Here is a 20,319-nt window from a genome sequence, read left to right as displayed (position 1 = left end):
CATTTCCCTGCTCTTTGCCCTTCAGGTTTTCCCTTCAGGTATTTAGCCAATTCTGTTTTTAAAGTTCCTATCCAAACTGCTTCTACCAGCCTTTCAGTCGGTGCATTCCAGGTCACAACTCTGCATCGATTTATTTCCCACCCGCCCCCCCCTGTTCTTTTGCCGATCACGTTAAATTGGTGTGCTCTGGCCCTACTGCCACAAAACAGTTTTTTCCTTACTTATTCTATTAAAACCACCCGTGATTTTGATCACCTATATCAAATCTCCTCTTAACCTTCTCTGCTCTAAGGAGAACAATCCCAGCTTCTCCAGTCTCTTTACATAACTGAAGTCCCTCGTCCTGGCACCAATCTAATAAATAAAAGCAGAAAATGCTGGAAACGCTTAGGTCAGGCAGCATCTGTGATTAGAGAGAGAAAAACTGAGTTAACCTATCAAGCCTTTGAGCTTTCATCAGACGTATTTGGGAAGTAAGAATATTTAAACAATACAGAGAAATGATAAGGCCATTGCAAAGAATAACAAATTGGTGGAATAAAAATGGCTGCCTCTTGTTCATGTCACTTCAAGCAAGCCAGCGGTCAAGTATTGTCCATTCTGGTTATGGTTTCTGTAAGTAAAGCGCTGTTTTTAAAAACCTTTCTCAGGGTCATACAAATGGCACTCCGCAGGAGGCAGCACAGAGCCCTGTGGGTACCACAAGCTTGCCAGGAGAACCTGTAACACCAACAGCACCAGTAGCAGGAGAGACCATGGAGACGTCCAGCACAGAGCCCCAAGCAGCTGCAACTGTCCCGCCTCCAGAAGCTGCGGCAGAGGGTAGCTCCCAGGAGAGTACAAGCACATCAACAGCCACCGAACCCAATGTGGGCTCATCCTCAGCTACCACGCAGACCGAAGAAGCTCCGCCTGGGCCCAAGTAAGTAGTCTGCTCACGAGGTTCGTTCAGGATTTCTCCCTCTATTTGTTTTATGTGTAAAAAGTTAAACGGAAAGGTTAGTGTAGGACACGAGGCCTCTTGCCATAAGGTATCAATGTGGCTTGGTTGATAGAACTCTCGTCTCTCAGATCAGAAGGTTGTGGGTTAGGCCCCACTCCAGGGACTTGAGCACAAGATTTAGGTTGACTGAGGGAAATTTGAGGGAGCACTGCATTGTCGGTGGTGTTGTCTTTCAGATGAGATGTTAAACAGGCCTGTCCTCTTGAGTGGAAGAAAAAGATCCTGCAGTACTCTTTTAAAGGGGAAGAGGGCAGTTCTGTCAGTGCCCTGGCCTATATTTATCCCTCAACCAACATTACTTGAACAGATTATCTGGTCAGTTATCCCATATTAGGGAAATGCAACTTTCCTTTTTAAATGTGCTCCCTGTTTTGTTTTTTGCATCTCTCATTGAAAATTCTGACACTTAATTTTGTGAAAATTGAGTCGAGATACTTTTTACCGCCCATTACTTTGGTAACAACATCTTATGACAGAGTGAAATATTATTGTTAACCCGGTACTAAAGGGACAAGGGACCTCACTTGAAACTGAATGAAAGTGCCTAAGTTGGAGCAAGCGTCAGGAAAATCCTTGTTCTCACAGTCTTACATATGAAGCTGCCCTCTGGGCAGGGTATCGGAGTCAAAAGCCTTGGGATAGTTTTCTAGATCTAGGGGTCACTATTTGAAAATAAGGGGTCTCCCATTTAAAATGGAGATGAGGTGAAATCTTTTCTCTGAGGGGTCGTGAGCCTTTGGAACTCTCTTCCTGAAAAAGTGGTGGAAGCAGAGTCTTTGAATATTTTTAAGGCAGAGGTGGATAGATTCTTGGTAAGCAAGGGGTGATATGATATCGGGGGTAGGTGGGATGCAGTTTTGAGGTTACTATCAGATCAGCCATGATATTATTGAATGACGAAGCAGGCTCAAGGGACCGAATGGCTTACTGCTGCTCCTTATTCATATGTTTAGTTTAATAGCCAGTTGCTGCAATCCCTCCACTCTGGGGTCTTTCATTCTGGTGAAGCTTGCGCAGACTGAGTGTCCTTTTTTAACCTGTATTTACCATGCGAGTGTGAAGTATTCTGGTATCTCTAAACTTTCATCAGTGATCAGAAAGTTTAAAAAAAAAACACAGCAGAGGCAACTGTCGTTGGCTGGTGTTTCCAACACTACAAGAAAATTACTGCAAGGAGAATGCCATTGTGGCAAAATGCTTACTTTCTGTCTCTTCATTTCAGAAGCCCTTTTGTGGTTTAGTGTGTGATTTTTTTTTTAATAATTTAATGAATTTTTCTGTTCCTGGGTAAAGAGTAATGCCATTCTCGGAATCGTCTCATAGATCTCTCCTCTGTAGGAAGTCCTGGCGTGAGTGAGGCTCGTTAATAGATTGTCCACAGCCGCCCCTTTTGTGCCAGCTAAGGCCATTCGGTCCCTCGAGCCTGCTTTGTCATTCAATAATATCATGGCTGATCTGATAGTAACCTCAAAACTGCATCCCACCTACCCCCGATATCCTATCACCGCTTGGTTACCAAGAATCTATCCACCTCTGCCTTAAAAATATTCAAAGACTCTGCTTCCACCACCTATTCAGTTAATGAATTTCTCTGTTCCTGGATAAAGAGTGATGTCATTCTCGGAATTGTCTCATAGATTTCTCCCCCGTAGGAAGTCCTAGCCTGAGTGAGGCTCGTTAATACATTGTCCACAACCGCCCCTTTTGTGCCAGCTAACGGACACCCAGCATCAGTTTTTTTTAATTTACTTATTCTCGGGGTCCCCATCCTTCATTGCCCTTTGAGAAGGTAGTGGTGAGCCACAGCCTTGAACTGCTGCCGTCCACGTGGTGTAGGTACGCCCATGGTTCTTTTTATTTTGATTTTGATGCAACTGAGTGGCTAGCTTTGTCAATTTACGGGCAGTTAAGAGTCAAACACACTACTGTGGATCTAGAGTTATGCGTAGGGTTAGGATGGCTGATTTCCTCGCTTGGATTGGTTTTTGCAACAACCCCAGTACATGATCATTATTAATGCCAGCATCTTATCTCATATTTATTAATGGAATTCCAATTACCCACCACTCCAGTGGTGGGGTTTGAACTCATGTCTTCAAAGCATTAGTACAAGCCTCTGGATTGCTAGTTCAGTAACATTACCACAATGCTACCATCCCCAAGGGTATGAGGGGCTCTGCAGTACTTTGCATTTCTCTATAATTATGGAATGACACTACTATCAATATCATTTTCATTCATGGGATGTGAGCGTCATTGTCTGGGCTAGTATTTATTGCCAATCCCTAATTGCCTAAGGAGGTGGTAATGACCCAACTACTTGAACTGCTGCCAACCATGTGACGTAGGTACACCCTGGGTGCTGTTGTGGAAAGAAATTCAATTGGGTTGAGTGTGTCCATGTTATTTCCATTGCCAAGGTCTATCTGGATTTGTTGTTCTTCAATTTTACTGCAGTGACTTTGATTTGCCTGCATGGTTTGCTAGGCTATTTTACAGGGTAGTTAAGAGTCAACCGCATTGTTTTGGATCTGGAGTCAATAGTCCAGAACAAGTAAGGGTGGCAGATTTCTTTCCCTGTAATGGTTTCATGATTATCATCAATGATATTAGCTTTTTATTCCAGCTTTATTAATTAATTATATTCAGATTACCCCAGCTGCCCTGATGGGATTTGAACACATCTCTCCAGAGCATTAATCCATGTCTCTGGACTACTAGCCCATAACATTACCACGATGCTACTGTTCCCTCATATATTACCATCCATCAGCTCAGTAGTCACACTGACTACCAGTGAATTCACTCTAATGCTCTCAGTCCTGAACTAGCCTTGTCGCTTCAGTTACCTGTATCCCTTTCTATGACAAGTCACCATTGACATTCTGTCCAGCACTTCCTTGGACTTCCTAAGCTTCATGTTCAATGCAACTCTGAATGCAGGACTCTCAAATATACTATAGCTGTCTCCGTCCTTGACCCGTGTCCAACCCATCGCTGGTCTCTTTCACTGGCCTGTATAAGCATTGTTTCTTTTCCAGGTTGTGTTCTTGTAACATCATTCCTGATTCTTTGAAGTCTGGATCTCACAGTGATCCTATCGACTAACTCCTCTCTGTCGTTTGTACCTTGTAACCTTTACCTGTGGAATGGTGCCTGGCATAAAAGGGAAAGGGGGAAGGGAATTTTTTCTGGAAATTAGCAAAATAACTCAAATGCCTTCATTGATTCTGGGTGTTTGGAATTTACACTATAAAAATGGTTAGTATATTTGTGACTTTTTAAAAATAATTGAATTTCTTTTAAAAATCCTTTGCAAAGTAGGAAACTTAGAGGTGAATGTAAAAGATGCTTGCCTTTATATAGCACTTTATAAAGCACTTTTCAGCCAATGATGTACTTTTTGAATTGCAGTCACTATTGTGATGTAGGAAACGCAGCAGATAAATTGTGAACAGCACAAATGTGATCATGACTATATTGTCCGTTTTTGTGATGTTGAGTGAGGCATGAGTGTTGGTCAGCTCCCCAGCTGTTTGGGAATAGTGCCATGGGATCTTTTGCCAAACAGGCAGATGGGAGCTCGGGAAGAAGGCACCTCCAGTGATGCAGCACACCCTCAGTACTGTACAGAGCGTATGCCCTGATTTTTATGCTCAAGTCCTGGAGGGGGACTTGAACCCCTTGAGACTCCGAGGCGAGAGTACTACCCACTGAGCCACTGCTGATTATAACCGTGATTATAAACCTGTACAATTAATTGAAGTTAATAAAGCTATTGTAGGAAATTGGTTCAAATCCTAGGGGCCACAAGTTTAAAGATACGAAATTTAGGATTAAGAAGGGAACCCTTTCACCGGAAAGAAATAGTTATGGAATAAATAGCCTGGAAAGGGCATTGAAGCAGACTGTTTAATGGGGAAGGGCCTTGGAGAAAGGAAACTGGGCAATGTGGCGAGAAGATGGGTCAACTGGTTAAAGGGTGGGCCTGCTGTTCACAATTTTCACGCTCATTTGACTGCTTGCTCTATTTCAGCCACCCATCCCCGACAGAGTATCTCGAGGTTCTGACCGAGCTGCAGAGAGTTGAGGCAAGACTGCAGCCATTTGTGCAGCGATACCAGGAGATCCTGAGCACAGCCACAACCGCGGACTACAACAACAATGTATGGCCTCTGAATTGTAACGTCCCTTTGCTCTTTTCTGCAGCTTTACCTGCTTCCAGCTTTCAAGCTTTCCACCAGGATAAGGGGTTGGCCATTTAGGGCCTGAGATGAGTAATTTCTTCACACAGAGGGTAGTGCATCACAGAGTCACAGAGCTGTGGATGCTCAGTCATTGACATATTCAAAACTCAGATCGATAAGTTCTTGGGCAATAAGGAAACCAAGGGCGATTGAGGATTTGGGGATGGAGACAGTGGAGCTGATGTAGGAGTTCACCCATGACTTTACTGAATGGAGAATTAGGCTTGAGGGTCCATATGGCCTACTCCTCCTATTTCTGATGTATGTTTATCATCTCCCCATTAGAAATTAACTGTTCAACCAGGATGGAATATTTATCAACTGGAGTAGGCCATTTGACCTATTCTGCCATTTATTAAGATCATGGCTGATCTGTATCCTAACTCGAAACACCTGCCTTGCTTCCATTTCCCTTCATATCCCTCGCTAGCAAAAATTTGACCTCAGGTTAAAAATTCTTAATTGAATTATCACCTACTGCTTTTTGTGGGAGAGAGTTGCATGTTTCATCTACCCATTTATGTGAAGAAATGTTTCCTAACATGTTTCTTGAACCAGGCTCTGACTTAGAATTGTAGGATGGTTACAGCACAGAAGGAAGCCATCTGGCCTATCATGTTTATGCTGGCTGTCTGTAAGAGCAACCCTCAGCTGGCCTCACTCCTGTGCCTTTTCCCCATTATCCTGAAAAAAAATTTTCTTCAGATCATTAGCCAATTCTCTTTTGAATTAAATCTGCCTCCACCTCACCCTCAGTGCATTCAGACCCTACCCAGTCACTGCATAAGAAAGATTTTCCTCGTGTCACCATTGCTTCTTTTGCCAATCACAAATCGGTGTCCTTTGGTTCTCAATCCATCCGCCAACGGGAACAGTTCCTCCCAATATATTCTGTCCAGACCCCTCATGATTTTGAACGCTGAAGATAAGGCTGCCTTGTCCAAGGCTCCCCCACCAGCAGAAAATATTTCTTTCTTAAATACCCTATTATTTTCTTTCAAAATCTTAAAAAGCACAATCAAATCACCCCTTGACCTATATTTCAAGGAATGCAGCATTTGCAAAATAGTTGTACACAAATTAAGCTCCCCACACCCTGTCCTCCCTGCACTTTGATGGTTTAGTTGCTAAATTCACTGCCCCCTTTGTATCAAGGCCGTCCAGCTCTGCCTGGTCAGTGAGGAATTGCTCCTGTCAGTTTTTATAAGGGTATCCCATGTCCTTTCATACAAAGGCATAGCCTGATGTAGCATCACAGGCCTTGATGGTCTTACATTGGATCCCTAGCCTGCGTTAGCTGATCTCATTGGAGCTGGTAATTAAGAGTGTTGTGATTGGGTTTCAATCAGCTAGCTAGCCCCCTACCTGAAGATGTGCATACCTGAATTGCCTGTTGGTCTCCTATTCGAAGGATTGTCACTTGGGGCAGGGTATTGTATGAGGGTTGCATCTATGTGGAACTGTACCTTCCTGAGAATAGCCAGCACCTTTCGGGAGAACTGGGGGCCGGGAAAAATAAGATGAATGATGTTTATGTAGCATTGTTTATTTATTGTAGCCTTTTTCACTCTTCCTTCCTGCAGATTGAAGGCAGAGAAGAAGACCAGAGAATCATCAACCTTGTAGGAGAAGCCCTTCGTTTCTTGGGCAACACCTTTGTGGCTCTGTCTGACCTCCGGTGTAACCTGGCGGCTAATACTCCCCGTCACCTGCATGTGGTGAGGCCAATGTCCCATTATGCTTCACCTGTGGTGCTGCAGCAGGCTGTGCCCATTCAGGTGAGTTACTACACACTGGCTGTTGGACCTGGCACAGGAGTGCAGACCAGTCAGTCAGAGTGACGGGGCTTGGGATTTCCTGGAGGTGCCTTTGTCTGTGAATGCTCTATCTCATGTGGTACTAAGTGTTTTTGACCAACATGGTCCCAGGAAAAATTTCTGTCTTAAGGCGTTAAGCTTGCACCCAGTACTTGGATCTCCCAAGATGGCAGCAGTGGAGGGAGCTCTGGTTTAAGGAGGGCAAAAATCAACCAGTCTTTCAGCTTCCAGCCAACACATAGTGTCCTGTGGTGGGAAGTGTGTCAAAAACGAACTTTTGATCTTTAATGGCCCCATATTATTGATAACCTAACATTGCCTCAGTTCTTGGATGGGAGACTGGGGAGAGATGTGTCAGCACCTGGCATCCATCTTTTGCACATCAGCATAAAGCTTCATTTCAGGAATGGAGGGGAGAAAATTGGACACTGGGCCAGTGGATTGATGGTGTGTGTCCTGGAAGACTTTGAAGGGTGCATCTGCATCCTGTAAAATTGAGCAAGTCATACGGCCTCTCAAGCAGTCTGTTCTGATGTTCAATACCATGGCTGATATTTAGCATCAATTGTACTTTCCCACCTTTTCCCCTATCTTTCCATTCACTTAGTGCCCAAAAATCTATTGATCTCTGATTTGAATATATTCAACAACTGAGCATTCCCATCTCTCAGCCAGAGAATTCCAGAGATTCACAACCCTCTGAGTGAAGGTATTTATCCTCATCTCAGTCCTAAATGGTCAACCCCATATCTTGAGACTATGACTGCTATTTTGAGACCCCCCCCTTTCGGGGGAAAGGGTTAAGGCAGAGTACTTAAGCTTTGATGGTGGGGAGTGCTTCTGTGCTTGGTGGACCACTTAAAAAGGGAGTGCGTTATTCTGCAACCTTGCTGAGCTGCTACACCTGCTCCCCGATACTAAAATTACAACTTTTCGTCCTTTCAGCAGATCAATGTTGGAACAACAGTCACCATGACGACCAATGGCAGCCGGGCACAACACAATGCCGAGGGGCAGACAGCAGCCTCACCGACCGCCAGTGCAACTCCTGCTGCCCAACCGCAGGGCACAGAGTCGCGGGAAGTGCCGGAGACCCAAGGCTCGCAGGCTCAGACCCAGACTCCGCATCCCCGGGTCATCCGCATCACGCACCAAACCATGGAGCCCGTTGTCATGATGCAGATGAATCTACAAGGAGGTATGGTTGAGGGATTGCAAGGGCTCAGAGGTGCCCATCGGGGATTTTTGGTTGCCTTTATCCAGCACTGTTCTAGGACCTGAATTTAAACCCAGATTTGAGAGCAAGGGGATATGTGTAAGCAAAAAATTGTTTCAGACTTGCCCCTATTGCGTGCAGAGTAGTCCTTCTGACGTCCAAATTCGGAACGTTGAAAGGCTGACCCCCATCTTGTTACGCATGGGGCATGCTGACTGTGTTTTTGTCTTGCTTGACATTGTCCCATATCAGCTGTATAATACTGAATGTTTCTAAAAGGTGTTGTTTTATTCCCTTGGTGTTTTTTTTTGTTCTCTGGACAGATTCTGCGACAACTGGGAATGCTTCTGCAGCTGCCTCATCTGCAGCCGGGAGTGCTGGACCAGGTAACGGCCTAGCTCATGCAATAACGTGACTGCAGAAAATTCCTCCTGCTTCCCCATCAAAAGAATTGGATATTACTGGAGGGCCAAAACATGTCTGTCAGCAACTGAGGAAAAAGTTGGTTCAGTGTTCTCCATAGTTTGGGTGAAACAAAAAAAAACTTGCATTTATAAAGCGCCTTTCATGACCTCTGGGTACCCCATATCATATGACAGCCAGTTAAGTACTCCTCACAAGTTCATATTCATTCTTGGAGGTGAAGAAGACACCCAGAAGGCTCTGCTGCAAATTGAATAGGATACTGCAGATAATTGAGTTTTGGATGAGTTGCTGGCTTGGGATTTCCCCTCGTATTTTTTCTCTGCTTCTGCTATGCACTTCTTCTGAAGGAGACCGCACTTTTTTATTTAGTTGCACCAGGTGCAGTGATCCTAGGTGAGCTTCTTGAAAAACTCGAAGTTGATATCAAAACTTCTAAGTGAAGCCTTCAGAGTGCCATTGCAGCACTTTCTTTGATTATACTGAGAGGCATGACCCGGACTCCATAAAATATTCACTTTGGTAAGCGAGTATTAGGCATTCTGGCTACATGTCCAGTCCAACTCGGTTGTGACTGTCTCAGTATGGTGTGGATGCTTGGCATGCCAGCTCGGGTGAGCATCGCAGTGTCTAGTATTTTGTCCTGCCATCTGATCTATGGAAGCTTCCGAAGGCAGCTCAGCTGAAAGTGGTTGCCATGATGCTGGTACACAATCCAAGTCTCTCAAACGTAGAGCAGAGTGACAGGACTATTGCTCTATAGACTTTCGGTTTGGTAGGCAGACACCTTCCTCTTCATTCTCAAAATAATATCCAAAGCCTGCTAAAAGCTGCATTTGCTTTGCAATTCTTGCATGTGTCTCATCATCAATATAAACAGTTTGAGAGAGTGTGCTTCCGAGATAAGTGAGCTTATCCACTCATTACAGTTCTGGCCATGGACTGAAACCTTTGGCTCAGGATAGGGCTTTCCTGGAACAGACTGTTATGTTACTTCAGTTTCCTTTGTGCCGATATAAGACCGAAGTTGTTGCATTCATTAGAGGACAAGACAAAGCCACGTTGCATGTCCTGCTCTGAACCAGCAGCTAGTGCATAGTCATCAGCAAACAAGAAATTGCAAAGTATGGTCTTGGAGACCTTGGCCTTTGCTTGGAGTTGTCTCAGATTGAGCAGCTTCTCATCCAAACAATGTCTGACTTCACTGCCAAGATCTGGGGAGAGTAGGAACTGTACTGTTGGGGCAGTCTTCACCTGAACCACACTGGGTCCATTGTTCTGGCGAGTCATGTAACCAGGGTGGTAGAGAGGACTTTAAACTAAATGTGGGACTGAGGGATCAGATGCAAGAAAATGTGATAAATTAAAAAGAGGGGGGCAGGGCAAGAGAGAAAGGTAGCAATAAGGGAAATGATTATCAGTGTAAGGTTAGAGGTTGCAAAAATAATAAAAAGACAATTATAGGTGCCCTATCTGTGCACAGCATTTGCAACAAGGTAGATGAATTGATTCCACAAATAAAGTAACGTGACTGCAGGGTGACCAAGACTGGGAACTGAATGTTCGAGAGTATTTGACATTTAGGAAGGATAGGCAAAAAGGAAAAGGAAGTGGAGTAGCACTGTTAATAAAGGATGGGATCAATACATTAGTGAAAGATGATCTTGGATTGGAAAATCAAGTTATAGAATCAGTTTGGGTGGAACTAAGAAATAGCAAGGGGCAGCAAACATTGGTAGGAGTTGTTTATAGGCCACCAAACAGTAGTAGTAATGTAGGGCATGGTATAAATCAGGAAATTAGAGGTGCATATAACAAGGGTTATATGGGTTATAACAAAGGGCATTCAATTTCCATATAGACTTGGGTGAAGCTAATTAGAAGTAATGCTGTGGAGGATGAATTCCTGGAATGTATATGGGATGGTTTTCTAGAACAGTATGTTGAGGAACCAGCTAGAGATTAGGCCATCTTAACAAAGAAGAAAGGAAAGTACAGCACAGGAACAGGCCCTTCGGCCCTCCAAGTCTGTGCCGATCACATTGCCTGTCAAACTAAAACATTTCGTACTTCTGGGGTCCGTATCCTTCTATTCCCATCTTATTCATGTATTTGTCAAGCTGCTTCTTAAACACCACTATCGTACCTGCTTCCACCACCTCCTGTGGCAGCGAATTCCAGACACTCGCTACCCTCTGCGTAAAAAAACTTGCCCTGCACATCTCCTCTAAAGTTTTCTCCTCTCACCTTAAATCTATGTCCCTTAGTAATTGACTCTTCCACCCTGGGAAAAAGCTTCTGACTATCCACTCTGTCCAAGCCACTCATAATTTTGTAAACTTCTGTCAAGTCACCCCTCAATCTCCGATGCTCTAATGAGAACAATCTGAGTTTCTCCAACCTCTCCTCATAGCTAATAACCTCCAGACCAGGCAGCATTCTGGTAAACCTCCTCTGCACCCTCTCCAGTGCCTCCATATCCTTCTGGTAATGTGGGGACCAGAATTGCACGCAATATTCCAAGTGTGGCCTAAACAAGGTTCTATACAGCTGCAGCATGACTTCCCAGCTTTTATACCCAATACCCCTGCCGATGAAGGCAAGATGCCATATGTCTTCCTTGACTACCTTATCCACCTGCGTTGCCACTTTCAGTGATCTGTACACCCAGATCCCTCTGCCTGTCGATGCACTTAAGGGTTCTGTCATTTACTGTATAATTCCTGCCTGTATTAGACCTTCCAAAATACATTACCTCTCATTTGTCTGGATTAAATTCCATCTGCCATTTCTCCATTTTAGATCTAGTATTTTGCAATGAGGGAACGGCTAATTAATAAGCTTGTTGTAAAGGAATCTATAGGAAAGAGTCACCATAATATGACAGAATTTTACATTAAGTTTGAAAGTGATGTACCACAGGCAGAGACAGGAGAATTTATAGGGCTGTAACTTCCGAGCTCTAGGGACCCCCACCCTCCCTCTGTTGCTGCTGCCGCCTCCCCCCCCCCAAGGAAGGATATTCTTGACATAGAGGGAGTGCAAAGAGTGTTCACCAGACTAATTCCTGGGATGGCAGGATTTTCCTACGAGGGCAGATTAAGGAAACTGGGCCTATAGTCTTCAGTGTTTAAAAGAATGAAAGGTGATCTCGTTGAAGTATACAAAATTCTTACAGGGCTCAACAGGGTAAATACAGGAAAGATGTTTTCCCTTGCTGGTGTGTCTAGAACCAGGGGACACACTCTAAGAATAAGAGGTAGACCATTTAGGACTGAGATGAGGAATGGCAGAGCAGGCTCAAGGGGCCAAATGGCCACTCTTCCTATTTCCTATCTTCCTATCAACATCATGGAAGGCATCGGAGAGCGTGGCAGTGATGGAACATGCTGGCGAGGATTGGTGCAACTGCCAAACCCTGTTTAACTCCATTAGTGACAGGGAATGGGTCAGAAGACTTGCCATCGTCTAGGACGTGCGCAAGCATGCCTTCATGGAAGGCATGTTGAACCAGTGTGATGATTTCTCAGGTCAGCAGGATTTTTCCATTACCTTACAAAGGTGGTGTAGAGGCCCATTCCTCCTCGGGCTGTCTAACTGAAAACACCATGGCAGTGGTTCCTTGATCTTTTGTGAAACTGCACTGACTCTCTGCCAGCAAATCCTGGTTGAGATGTTGCGCTAAGCAGTTCAGAAGGATTCTGGTGAAATTTTTGTCAGCAATGTAGAGGAGTGAGATTCCTCTATGATTGTTGCAAGATTGGTGAGTTCCTTTCCACTTGTACAGATGCAACTGCTCCCTTACATCCTTCTTGCAGGTTAGACACAGAAGGAAATGCAGTAGCCAATTTGCACACAGCAATCTCCCACAAACAGTAATGTGGTAATGACTGGATTATCTCTCTCTATAGCGATTTTGGTTGAGGGATAAATGTTGACCAGGGCAATGGGGAGAATTCCCCTGATCATCATCAAAATAGTGACCTTGGGAGCTTCAGCATCTACTTGAGAGAGCAGATGCTTGCCTTTTTTTTTTTGAAAAAGAAATCCTGCACTGGCGCCTTTTCTTCTTTACTGCTGTGTGTTAAGATCTTGTGACATCAAGTCTTTGGAGCATTGCGTTTTGCAGAACGTTTCTTTGTGATATGTTGACCGACTTCTAGAGTTACATTTTCTTTTAGTGTAAAGTTGAAACGATCTGTCCTAAATGTTGTTTGGGGCTGAGTGGCTGCATTGTGATCTTGTTCCCTTCCTCGGAGTTAATAAGCACTGCTGGCCAATCCTCAGTTGTTGGTGACTGCAGCTGCACTGAAAATGTAGCTCAGTGCTGCTGTCAGGCACTAATTCCTCTCAGTCAGCACTGTTTGTTATTATCTGCACTGATAACACAGTTTGTCATGCAGCAATGTTTATTAATTCCTCCCTGTCAGCACCTTTGTGAATTCTTTCCCACATTGGATTCAGTAACTGAAATGAAGCAAAACAAAACTCAAGGCTATCTACTTAATCAGAATTCTTTTTATTGTTTTCTTTCTAATAATCACTGTCCCGTTCCACTGAGACTGGTTGATGAGAAGAAATCAGCTCCCAAGAAGGGAGCCAAGAAAGCCTTAAAGAAACCAGTGGCAAGAAGGGGCGAAGGTCGAGGAAGGAGAGTTACTCCATCTACATCTACAAAGTGATGAAGCAGGTTCACTCTGACACCGGTATCTCGTCCAAGGACATGAGCATCATGAACTCATTCGTGAACGATATTTTCGAGCGCATCGCGGGCGAGGCGTCCCGCATGGCCCATTACAACAAGCGCAGCACCATCAGCTCCTGAGTGATCCAGACCACTGTGCGCCTGCTGCTGCCCGGGGAACTGGCCATGCACGCCGTGTCGGAAGGGACAAAGGCGGTGACTAAATACACCAGCTCCAAGTAAAACCTCTTAATGGACTGAAAAACACATTCAAAATCTATCTGACAAGAGAGAATCTATCTATCAATGTGGGAAATTGCCTGGGTATGTCCTGTTCACCAAAATCAGAACAAATCAAATCCAGTCAACTGCTGCCCTTATCAGTCTACTCTTGTTCATCAGAAAAGTGCTGGAAGATATCACTGACTATGCTATCAAGTGACACTTCTACAGCAAAACATGCTCACCAATGCGCAATTTGGGTTCCGCCAAGGGCGTTTGGCTCCAGACTTCATTATAGCCTTGGTCCAAACATGGACAAAAAGAGCTGAATGCAAGAAGGGAGGTCAGCATGACTGCCCTTGGCATCAATTGCCCTTGACTGAGTGTGGCATCAAGGAGCCCTAGCAGAACTGAAGGCAATGGCAATCTACACTGGTTGGAGTCATATCCAGCGCAAAGAAACTTGGTTGAGGTTGTTGGAGGCCAATCATCCTGGACATTGCTGCAGGACTTCCTCAGTTAGTGTCTTAGGCTCAACCATCTTCAGCTGCTTCATCAATGACCTTTCCTCCAACATAAGGACAGAAGAGAAGGAAGGGTGTTCGGTGATGAAGCTTGGGCTGATAAGTGGCAAGTAGCATTCATGTTGCACAAGTGCCAGGCAATGACTATTTCCAACAAGAGAGAATCTAGCCAAATCCCCTTGACATTCAATGGCATTACCATCACTGAATCTCCCACTATCAATGTCCTGAAGGTTACATTAACCAGAAACTGAACTCGACTAGCCATATAAATACTGTGGCTGCAAGAGCAGGTCAGAGGCTGGGAATTTTGAGTAACTCCAACACCTTACTCCCCAAAGTCTTTTCACCATCTACATGGCTTAAGTCAAGAGTGTGAAGGAAGACTGTCCATTAGTCTGGATGAGTGCAGCTTCAACAACAAAAGAAGCTTGACACCATCTAGGACAAGGCAACCCACTTGATTGGCACCCGTCCATCATCTTAAACATTCACTCCCTCTAGTGGCAGCAGTGTGCACCACGTGCAAGATGTACTACAGCAACTTGTCAAGGCTCCTTTGACAGCAAATGACCTCTTCCAGTTAGCACGTCAAAGACAGCGGGTGCATGGGAATACAGCCACTTGCGAGTTCTTTCCAAACCAGAAACCATCCTGACTTGGAAATATATCGTCGCTCCTTCACTGTTGCTGGGTCAAAATCCTGGAACTCCATTCTTAACAGCTTGTTGGGTGTACCTGCACCAGGTGGACTTGAAGCAGTTCAAGAAGGCAGCTTATTACCACCTCAAGGGCAATTAGGATTGGTTAATAAATGCTGGTCTAGCCAGCGACGCCCACATCCCATGAAAAAACAAATTTTCAAACAATCACATACAAATGACAAGAGCACTCATCCCTTTGCCTTTAGATTTCAGAGATTTCTATACTAATATTAGAAATGAACATGCAAGGAAAGGCTGTCACCTGGTTATTGCTCGTGTGGTAGGTATTGATGTCAAGACGATAATATTTATTAATTCCAACCCTTCCCCAGTCACCCAGAATGAATTAAAATAAAGTACCCCCCCTGACAGGGAAGGACTGAGTCCTGGTAAAGTCAGTGCATTCGCACCCACCCAGCCTTCACCTCAAAATTGGAATGACTAACTTCCTTAACCCAAGAGGTTTTTTTCCCACTTAGTTAAGATTTGGCTTGAGGTTATTCCCTGCAAACCCCACACACACACACACACACACACACACACACACACACACACATACCCGCCCCCCCCACCACCACCACCATTTCCCTCTCGTCTTTGAAAGCTACCTTCATGGCCTCACCCTGCCCTATTTCTGTAGCATCCTCCAGCCAAACAACCTTCCAAGATTCCTGCTCCCCCACCCCTCCCACCTACAATTCTGACCCCTTGCACATCCTAGGTTTTAATCACTCCACTAGTGGTGGCTTTGCCTTCTGCTGCCTAGGGTCTAAGCCCTGGAATCCCTTCCGAACCCTTGCCATCTTGCTACTTTGCTCTCCTCCTCTGTAAAATGCTGCTTAAGACCTACCTCTTTGACCAGAATTTTGGTCATGTGTCCTAATGTCTCTGTCAAACATTGTGTGACGATTGGCATCACTTTACAAGTTGAAAGGCGCTATACAAATGCAACTTGTTAAACATCTGCAATGAAAACTTTACATTGTAAGCATGTATTGTTTGCCAGTGTGCTAATGTTACACCCTGAGCATGACCTCTAACTTCAGTACCTTTTCTTGTTCAGGTGCTATGCCCCACATTCAGATCCCAGGGATAACGCCTGAATTCATGCAGACCATCATGCACCAGATTACGCAGCAGGCAATGGCAGCAGCTGGCGCGAGCTCAGGTACAGCGGCGGAGCATTGCCTGAAATGAAGCATGATGCTTGACTTTGTAAACGGGGGTGGGGGGTGGAATTGACTACAAAGGCAAGGAAGATCTCTGGCAAGCCCTCAGCTAGCGAATGGGTCTAATTCTGGGAAGGGTGCCAAGGCTCGGTACTGAGGAGGTTTACCAGGATGATACCTGGGATGAGAGAATTTAGTTACATGGAAAGATTGGAGAAGCTAGGATTGCTCTCTTTAGAGTAGAGAGGGTTGAGGGCAGACCTAGAAGCAGTGTTTAATACTATGAGGGACTCTGATAAAGTAGGGCACAGCAGTTTTTAACCTGACAAGTGAATCGGTAACCTGAGGTCATAGATTTAAAATAATTGGAAAAAAATTAGAGGGGAAATGCAGAGAAATTTCTTCATGCAGAGGGTTGTTAAAATCTGGAACACTACCTGTGGTAGGATTATTCTATAGTAACTTCCAAAAGGCAATGGGACATGTACTCAGAGGGGACTATTTTGCTGGGTTATGGGAAAACAGCTGGGACTAAATTGGACAGCTCTTTTAAAGAGCCAGCAAGACCCTAATTGGCTGAATGGCTGCTTTTGTCACCATAAGATTCTTACAAATACACAGCAGATGCATTAACCTGCACTGTGAATGGTTAATGCAGATAGCTGTAGAGATATGTAGTGAGAGCACATGGGAAAATAGTTTTGAGTCGGCGTATGTTATGCAATCCACTCTAATGGGAAAGGAAGTAATTGTGGGACATGTGGTGTGATTATTGTGAAACCATAATTTTTTTTTCCCTAAAGGACATTTTGAGAGATTGGATGAGGAGAGTTTTACACATTAACGTTGCAGTTCACATCACAATGAGCAAAATCCTGTCTCTAATGTTTGGCATTATCGTTAGCACAATCAAGTGTCTCTGGAATGTCGCAACACTCGGTTGTCATGTAGGCCAACGTAGGACTCACTTGTAAAAACATAAGAAATAGGAGTAGGAGTAGACCACACAGTTCTTGAGCCTGCTCTGCCATTTGGTATGATCGTGGCTGACCTTCTGCCTCAACTCCACTTTCCCACCCTCTTCCCATATCCCTTGATTCCCTAAAGGACCAAAACGCTTTCTGTTTCAGCCTTAAATATGCTCAGCAATAGAACATCCAGAACACTAGGGTAGACAGTTACAATGATTTACAGCCCCCTGGGTGAAGGAATCTCTCCTCATCCCAGTCCTAAATGACCGATCACCTATTCTCAGACTCTGTCTCCAGAAGGGGAACAACCTCTGCCTGCCCTGACAAGCCCCTTCATAATCTTTTATGCTTCAATGAGATCACCTCTTTTTCTTCTAAAATCTAGATAGTATAGGCCCAGTTTACTTAGCCTCTCATTATTGGACAACCCTCTCATCCCAGGAACCAATGTAGTGAAATAAAAACAGAAAATGCTGGAAATATACTGCATGTTAGGCAGCATCCGTGGAGAGATGAACCAAGTTAATGATTCAGGTTAATTATCTTTCATTGGAATTAGTGAACCTGCTGAATATTTCCAGCATTTCTGTTTTTATTTCAGTTTCTCAGCATCTGCAGTATTTTGTTTTCATATTATTGTTTCCCCTGTCATCTGAAAGACCAGCATTTACTTTAGCAACTCTCCTCCTTTTTATATACTTCTAAAAGCTTTTACAGTCTGTTTTTATATTCCTGAATGGCTTATTCTCACTCTATTTTTTTCCTATTTATCGACTTTTTAGTGGCCATTTGCTGGTTTCTAAAACACTCCAAATCATCAGGCTTACTATTCTTTGCACTATTAAGCTGCTTTTAATTTGTACTGTAACCTGTTAATACTGTAATCTAATGCTACCCTACAATTTCCCAGTTAGTCATGGATGGATCATTTTTGGCAGAATTTTTGTTGTTTAACGGAGTGTATTCTTGTTGAACATTTTGAATCATTTCTTTGAATATTTCCTAATGTTTATTTACTGCCATACCTTTCAGTCTGTTTACCCCATCAACCTTAGCCAGTTCTCCCCTCTCCCTATGTACTTGGCTTTTTTGAAGATTCTTGCTTGGGACTGGAGTGTGTCGCTTACAACTGAACTCCATATTACATTCGGTTTTCCCAGATGATCTATGAGATTACTAATTAAATCTGCCTCATTGCACATTATTAGACCTAAGATTGCTTTATTCTTAGTCGGTTCCATAATATATTATTTCGGGGAACTGTTGCGAATGGATTCTCTAAACCAGGTCACCTTTGCCAATTTGATTTGCCCAATGTATATGGAGATTAAAACCCCCCGCTTTTGTTCAAGCTCCAATTATTTCTTGCTTAATGCGCTGTCCAACAATATAATTATTGTTAGGGGGCCCATAAAATAACCCCACCAGTGTTTTCTGCTCCTTGTAATTCCAAATCTCCAGCCATGCTAATTCTGTTTCCTGATCTCCTGAACCAAGATCTCACTACTTACCCTGATGTCATTCTTTATTATCAGAGCTACTCCTTTTTCATTCTGAGTTTTCAAAATGTTTTGTACACCCTGAAACACTTATTTCCCAACCCTGGTCACCTTGTAACCAAGACCTAAACCATTTATCTCTATTTGTGCCACAAGCCCATCTAACTTATTGCAAATGCTTTGTCCATTCAGATAAAGAACCTTTCATTTTATTTCTTACTACCATTCTTTGCATGGACCTTAATTGCTGTTGCACTATTATCAAATTCTGACCCATCCTGTCTCGCTCTGCTTGACTTTAGCCAAATTGCTGCACTACTCGATGGCCTAGATTTTTCCCTTTATGTTTCTAAATCCCCCTTCACCTGACCCCACATCTCTCTCTCTCTCTCTCTTCTCCCCCCCACCCCACCCCCCCCCCCCACTTTAGTTTAAAGTCTTTTCCACAGTTCTAGTTTTACAATTCGCCAGGATGCTGATCGCACCCCCCAACAGAAGAGCTCCCTCTTTCCCTAGTAGTGGTGCTTGTGCCACATGAATTGAAACCCCTTATTCCCACACCACTCTTTGAGCCATGTGTTTAATTCTCTAATCTGCTTGACCCCACACAATTGGTACGTGGTTCAGGTTATCATCCGAAGATTATTACCTTCAAAGCTCTGCATTTTAATTTGGATCCTAACCCCTCAAATTCTCTCAACAGAATATCATTCCTAGTTCTGCCTATGTCATTGGTTCCTACATGGACCACGATAATTTGGTTCTCTTCCTCCCACTACAAGTTCATCTCTAGCCACAAGGAGTTGTTCTTAACTCCTGCACTGGGGAGGCAACATAACCTTCGGCGCTCCTGGTTGCAGTTGCAGAGAACAGTATTCCCCTGACTGTATTATCGCCTATCATTGCCACGCTCGTTTTCACTTGCTCTACTTGCATTGCCTCATGCACATGCTGCTGTAGCCAGTTTGCAGATGTATCTGCAGCCCTCCTCCCTCATCTACACAGATAGCAAGTACCTTGTACTTTAGTCAAAGCCGAGGGCCGAGGCTCCTCCACCACTACATCCTAGATCCCTGATTCAGAGTCTCAACTTCCTGTCCCTGACCATTGACCAACTCTTTAAAAAAAACAAAATTTTTTTAACCTAAGGGTGTGCCTGCCTTGCCAAACAAAGTGTTCAGGTATCTCTCCACTTCCTAATATCCCGCAGTGTTTGCGGTTTTGGGTTCAGCTCAACAATTCCGAGCCAAAGTTGCTGGAACTGCAGACGCTTACCACAGATATGATTGTCCGGGAATACAATGCATTCCGCAAATTCCCTCGTTGCAGTCACGGCACACCACCAGCCCTGCATGTCTGTCTAACCCTATTTATTTATTTGATTTACTAACTAGTTACTAATTAATAGCAAGTTACAGTCTCCTAGCTTGGAGACAAAAGCCAAACACTCATCAGATATTGAAGGTAAAACAAAAAGAATTAAAAGCAATACCATTCTCCCTCTGCAGCAAATTCCCACTTTGCACCCAAATTCCTGACTTTAGCATCCTGTTTACAAAGCACTGTGTTCGCCAATTACTCCGTGATTTGCATGCTTCAGAGCACAACAAGAGGCCACACTTGGGGTGACTGAACAGTTAATCTGTTTGCATTTGGGAGAAAGATGGCACTGGAAGAACTCGTTACATGTCTGTGAAAAGCACTTCCAGACATTAAGCGTTTACCTGAGCTATAAGAGCAGGCAGACAGTCTCCTTCAAAGAATGGCAGCGCTTAATGGTGCAATGCAACAGTGTGTTGGAGCCCAACTGGAAGATTGACTGATGTCCTGCAATGGGGCA

General features: G+C 44.1%; 1 protein-coding gene across 4 annotated transcripts in view; it reads left to right on the top strand.

Moving 5' to 3' along the window:
* LOC121291464 (large proline-rich protein BAG6-like) overlaps positions 1 to 20,319 on the top strand; it is a 94,769-nt gene that overhangs the window by 50,964 nt on the left and 23,486 nt on the right. For 2 of the 4 annotated variants that reach the window (XM_041212679.1, XM_041212677.1), the window contains 6 exons: positions 651 to 922; positions 5,040 to 5,169; positions 6,834 to 7,028; positions 8,016 to 8,265; positions 8,607 to 8,669; positions 15,904 to 16,008. In XM_041212679.1, coding sequence (XP_041068613.1) covers positions 651 to 922; positions 5,040 to 5,169; positions 6,834 to 7,028; positions 8,016 to 8,265; positions 8,607 to 8,669; positions 15,904 to 16,008 — 1,015 coding nt within the window. Of the gene's footprint in view, positions 1 to 650; positions 923 to 5,039; positions 5,170 to 6,833; positions 7,029 to 8,012; positions 8,266 to 8,606; positions 8,670 to 15,903; positions 16,009 to 20,319 lie in introns of all 4 variants that reach the window. The other 2 variants (XM_041212678.1, XM_041212676.1) reach the window with 1 other exon arrangement.

Source organism: Carcharodon carcharias, chromosome 19 (genome assembly GCF_017639515.1).
Source record: "Carcharodon carcharias isolate sCarCar2 chromosome 19, sCarCar2.pri, whole genome shotgun sequence".
NCBI classification, from domain to species: domain Eukaryota; kingdom Metazoa; phylum Chordata; class Chondrichthyes; order Lamniformes; family Lamnidae; genus Carcharodon; species Carcharodon carcharias.
The sequence above is the reverse complement of the archived record's forward strand: the minus strand, read 5'-3'. Positions and strand labels throughout refer to the sequence as shown.